The following is a 5,756-nucleotide window of genomic DNA, read 5'->3' as shown; positions in this document are numbered from 1 at the left end:
GGGGGGGGGGGGGAATGCATTTTTGAATAGTGTATTGATGGGAAATGTGTTGCTAAAAAAAGGAAAAATTTTGAATGTACATGTAATATTCTTTTATTGAAGAATGTGTGATTGAATTAATGTCATAATACTGTTTAAAAATGATTTTTTTCCAAAGAATGGGGCTCAAACAAGGGCCTAAACTTTTAGATGAGCAGATAACATGCAGCCACCACCGCCTATTTATGAAATGTTGTGCACGTGTTGATTTTCAATGAAAAATAAGTACAATCTAGACGAGATGATGCATGGGTGTATTGAAAAGAAAATTTAAAGGAAATATTTTGACCCTCTAATAGTTTAATCTTTAGCCAAGCAATTAAACACCATCTTCAAACAATAAAAAACCACTCCTCTCATCCCTTGTGAGGGAAAAGTGGATAAAACAAAACAAGGGTTTTGCCATCAGGATTGAAATGAATGCTCTAGAACTGAGCAAGAATCAAAGTATTAATGCCAAAAACTATCCAAAAGCTGTGGATTTACCCAATTTTCCAAAACCAAGTTGCAGGAAAATTAGATAATTTATCTCGGGAACCACCCACATTAACTACAATAACGTGATAGCTACAATTAAACGTCTCCAAAGGGAACAGCTTTTTATCTGATTTGAACAGAAACGAACGTTTTCCAGAAGATGCTGATGAGTTCTATCATTTTCCACCGAAGATACACACCAATTCATCTATTTAGAGTTATTGTCCCAGTAGTTACTCAAGATATCTAGATCCTAATCCTTCTCTATACTAGTAAAGTCACACTAACTTTCATTTATGAATTACAAACGAATTTTACCCTCTGTTATAATTCAATCTTGGACTGAAACTTATTCCAAATCCACCAGAGCACCAAAATAATGTTCCTCATTAATTAGTCTCTAATTAATTCCACACTATTGGTAAAAGCTAACAAGATTGCTGACGGAACAAACAACATACATATAATGGCATAAGAAAGAAAACAAATAATACTACTTGTATATAACATAATGATGATGTGTCAAAAAGAGAGTATGGAAGTTCTTTTTTCTTAATTTGGTTGAAGAAATTCTGATTCAATCATATCTCACCATATCATATGTATGTAAACCATTATGTAAACCTATTATATACATATAGCACAACCGTAAAAAAAAAAAAACACGCATGCCTTTCTGACCATAAATTTGACGAACAATTTAGGAACCCTAAAATTTGGAGGAAAATTGGGAGACTGGATTTTCAGAATTCGGTCCTACTAAAGTGTTTTATTTTAAAGGCAACCAATTTCAAGTCACGTTTGGGAAAATTGATTTACTATGAAATGTATGCCATTTGTCCCGTGAGCGATCTTGTTAGTTTTGACTAATGGACATTGATTAGAGAAAATTAGGAACATTATTCTGGGTTCGATAGGATATTTGACGGTCACCGGCAGGGAACAAATTATACGAGTTCAAGGATGGATTTCGAAAAAGAGGGCAACAGAGAAATGTTCATGGACTCTATTTCTTTAACCCCCCATGGAATTTCAGGCTAATTAATTCAAAGACGACATTAGATAAGGACCTCAACTCTTCAAGTTAACAGAAGGAAAGATCCAAACACGAATATTTTACCGTGCTAGAAATGTAAAACTTTTAGAAAAGTAACCAAACATGCCTACTCCAAAAAATTAAGTTCCCGGTGAGAAGACAAAAACCTAATTGATGGTATCGAAGTTTGAACCTACAACTTGGGTGGTATACAAATTTGAACCTAGAACATCTGCAGGGAGAATTAAACCTAGGACAATTATTTGCGAACCAGTCGATCTTTAAGCTTGATGCATCTTTTTATTTCAAATTCATATTCAACACATTAATGGCCATGGGGAATTCCAGCAACATTAGCTCAGAGGAAGAAAATCAAAAAGCAGTCTCATAAGTTGCATAGTCATAAAACACAAAAGTTGAAAAACCTAGACAGAAATGTGATTTACATGGAATACTAAAGCGTCAAGAAAGTCTAACCTTGACTCTTGATTCCTAAGAACTTCGAAAGGGGTCACAGAAACTACCATGTATTAACGATTACTTCTCGACATTCCACCCTTCCAATGGTACTCAATAAGAGGGCGGACGTGGCGGAGCCCAGAAAACATCTGGCGGCATCTGGCCGTTGGGCAGCAAATTTGGTGGCAGATTATATAAAGGCATGGAGGATGATGGAGGATCAGCCGCCAAGCCTTGTGGCTGAGATCCTGTAGCGCCACCACTTGTAGTTCCAGTATTAACTCCTGAAGTTGGCTGCAATTGCGTTTCTTCACCGGCCGCCACCGGCTCCTCCTCCAGAGGTAATCTTTCATACGTTGCATTTGTAAATGTGGCAGCAATTACCATCACGGGACCCGACGCTGTCAATGAACCAACCACAGTGCCGCCTACCACCTGGCCCTGATGACCTGCCAAATACACCGCGAGTCCGTTGGCTCCTGGGGGAGATGGTGCCGGCAAGAATGCCCCAGATAACGACAATACCTCAAATCGACCAGAAAGCGCTATCACGCCGCCGGGTGCAGCTGGCTGGCGCAATGTCACATTAGTCACAACTCCACTACCACTCAAAACCGAGACCCCGCATCGGCGGCTCTGTGCAAAGGTTGAAATCGTCTCGGCAATGTCGCCGCCACTGCTAATTTCCAAGACATTACTTCGAAGCGCATTAGGACTATCTTTTGTTATCACAATTGGTGGTTTGGGCTTGTTCTTGGACCCAGGTGGTCTGCCTCTAGATCGGCGTCCGCCCGAGCCACTCCGGTCCGACATTTCGAGATCTCCAGTTGGGTTCTGACTATCTTCAGCTTCATGCTCGTTATCTCGGTTATCTCCATCTTCAGGGTTTTGGTTCGTGGAGCTAGGGTTTAGATTGGTATTGGTATTGCTCCCACTGCTATTCGATGCATTCGTGGTTGTTTCCATGAATTCTTGCTCTCTCTGCCTCTGTCCAAGGCGGTTGAATCCAGCATTTTCATCTTCACCGGGGTTTCTTAGGTGGAGAGATGGAGCAGAAGTTAGTGACATAGGATTCAACACCGCATTTTCAGCCCACCACCTGTTCGCCATTCCCTTTTCAACTGAATTTTTTTCTCTTCGGAAGGCACTAAAATCAAATCACTCTTGAATGCACCGACCAGCAACCTTCCGTTACATTGGGTAGTAGAAACAGAAATTACAATGCAAAGTGTATGAATAGATTAATTCCTTGTTCCTTGTTTGATATATCATAGAATGAGATCTAAACAAGACAAGACCCAAAGCTGACAGACAGCGAGACCATCCAAATTTTGCAAAAAACTAAAGTGAAACATAGTATTTTCTTCTATATAAGTAAAAATCCACTCAATATCCACAGAAGTTGAAGAAACCCCAGATCTATGAACAAAAAGCCTTATTTAAACAGACAACAAATAATCCGGATGGCGATCTAAAATCAAAACACTTTCAAACTGTTTTCCAGCCAGGAAAACCCAAACTTTGAATTGTTGACCTCGTAACTAGTCAAGTACATGGGAGGGTATACATAGTACAAGTACAGACATTTGTTTCTATTTCTGAACAAAGATATGGAAGAAAAGAGTTGAGTACCTCGGTTTGTACGGGCTAGGGTTCGGTTCACGTCCTTTGGTATGATGTTCTTCAGTCTCTCTGTCTCTGAAGTAAACAACGGATGTGTATGGTAGAGCCTTTACCAGGCGTGGCATACGATAAGAACTGAAGGTTGAATATTATATATAAAACAAAACAAAATCAAAACTACACATCTTCTGTAATGCCTTTGTTGAAACATAATTATCAAAAATATAAAATTGATGCAAAAACTAAAGATTATGTTAGGACACAAAAATAAGATCCTTTGGAGCTTAAATAGTAAATTAAAATTTAAGTTTAATCATATATTTCATTGATTAATAGTTTTTCAATTATATATTTTATTTATTTTATTTTCTTTATCAAAAATCCATAAATTTGATTTTTATCTACCCCAATCAGAACAGATGCTAAGGTTAAACATGTTCTATCAAGGCTAGACATTAAAGGGCGAGCAAAAGTCTTGCATTTATTAGACATTAGATGGTGATGAATCTATGAACTCTGAATACAAGCAAAAGTCTCGTTTTGACTAAGTTAAAAATTAAAAATTAAAGATAATACGTTACTTTGTTTGAATGAACATAAGTCTTGACGTCTACTACATACATGTGCATCGTGTTGAAATTAAAAGGAAATTATAGTACTTTAAAATTGAATTTTTAATTGATTTTGATAAAAGTCGATAAAATATTATAATACTTTGCACTTGTATTGATGGAAATTAAAATTAAATTTTTGATAAAAATTGATAAAATATATAATTGAAAAGTTATAAATCCCATGAAACATATAATTACATTTAATTATTAAATTTTATTTAAATTAAAATTTTAGAATACAAATTTTATTCTCTACTAAACAGGGACTTTGTATCTTATCAATTTCATAGAATACTTGCCCCCCAGGGCACTTCTCCACTGGCAAAGGACAGACGCTGTCAAATCTGGCAGAGCAGAGGTCGTGAGTTCGAAACATGGGGCTCTTGAAAGACAAGAATTTATTCTTGGAAGGCAAGGGAACATTTGGAAGGCAAGGATTTATTCTTGGAAGGCAAGTGGGAACTTGGAAGGCAAGGATTATTCTTGGAAGGCAAGGTGCAACTTGGATTGGCTTGCTTGGCACTTTGTCAGACCAGGTGGGGAGCGCTCGGACCCTGGCCAGTTGGAAGCACATCCTGCGATTAACCGGATTGTGTGAAGAGGGGCCGGATCACAGACCCAAGGATTAGTCTAGAATAGGACACCTTGTAAAAAAAAAAAAAAAATTTCATAGAATACTAGAGTCAAATCGAGATTAAATCTAAATATAATTACAATTACATATTTTATGGGATCATAACTTTTCAATAACATATTTCATTTATTTTCATCAAACAAAGGCATAGAAAGAGAAATTTTAGAAAATAATTTTAATTTTAATATATTTTTCTTTTTTTCACTCACATATTCTTCATAAAATAATATTATATGTAAATTCAACACTTTTTAACTAGAAATTCTTGAAAAAAATTCTCATTAAATTGGAGTACGAGCGGAACTAGAAGACGCTCGATATTTAGAGAAAACCCTCCCAGAAAATTCTTTTTTTTTTTTTTTTTTTTACAAGGTGTCATATTCTAGACTAATCCTTGGATCTGTGATCCGGCCCCTCTTCACACAGTCCGGTTAATCGCAGGATGTGCCTCCAACTGGCCAGGGTCCGAGCGCTCCCCACCTGGTCTGACAAAGTGCCAAGCAAGCCAATCCAAGTTGCACCTTGCCTTCCAAGAATAATCCTTGCCTTCCAAGTTCCCACTTGCCTTCCAAGAATAAATCCTTGCCTTCCAAATGTTCCCTTGCCTTCCAAGAATAAATTCTTGTCTTTCAAGAGCCCCATGTTTCGAACTCACGACCTCTGCTCTGCCAGATTTGACAGCGTCCGTCCTTTGCCAGTGGAGAAGTGCCCTGTGGGGCCCTCCCAGAAAATTCTCTCATATTGAAGGGACAGATATGGGGAAAGGGCATGTATGTAGTAGCATGGGATAACGTGCGCATGAGAGGGTCGAGTGGCAGCACAACACGTAGTCTGTCAGATGTCCCGACAAAAAGTATCGAATGCCAATGTCTGA

At 37.9% G+C, this 5,756-nt stretch overlaps 2 protein-coding genes across 2 annotated transcripts in view; one reads left to right on the top strand and one right to left on the bottom strand.

Moving 5' to 3' along the window:
• Positions 1-1,943, top strand: part of LOC111406730 (zinc finger BED domain-containing protein RICESLEEPER 2-like) — a 5,302-nt gene extending 3,359 nt beyond the window's left edge. The window contains exon 5 of the mRNA XM_023036109.1: positions 1,791-1,943. Within this exon, the coding sequence (XP_022891877.1) occupies positions 1,791-1,943 (153 nt within the window). The remainder of the gene's footprint in view (positions 1-1,790) is intronic.
• Positions 1,882-3,747, bottom strand: LOC111406003 (AT-hook motif nuclear-localized protein 15-like). The gene is made up of 2 exons (XM_023035164.1): positions 3,644-3,747; positions 1,882-3,196 (listed from the first exon to the last, which is right to left on the bottom strand). The coding sequence occupies exon 2, from the start codon at positions 3,119-3,121 to the stop codon at positions 2,123-2,125; it is 999 nt and encodes a 332-aa protein (XP_022890932.1). The 5' UTR covers positions 3,122-3,196; positions 3,644-3,747; the 3' UTR covers positions 1,882-2,122.
• Between the last annotated feature and the right edge of the window lie 2,009 nt (positions 3,748-5,756).

The sequence above is a fragment of the Olea europaea genome, chromosome 12 (assembly GCF_002742605.1).
Source record: "Olea europaea var. sylvestris chromosome 12, O_europaea_v1, whole genome shotgun sequence".
Taxonomy (NCBI): domain Eukaryota; kingdom Viridiplantae; phylum Streptophyta; class Magnoliopsida; order Lamiales; family Oleaceae; genus Olea; species Olea europaea.
This window is presented reverse-complemented; position numbering and strand designations above follow the sequence as displayed.

Bases quoted from the DNA above. Each gene is read 5' to 3' on its own strand.
- LOC111406003 (XM_023035164.1), bottom strand. From the start codon at position 3,121: ATGGCGAACAGGTGGTGGGCTGAAAATGCGGTGTTGAATCCTATGTCA.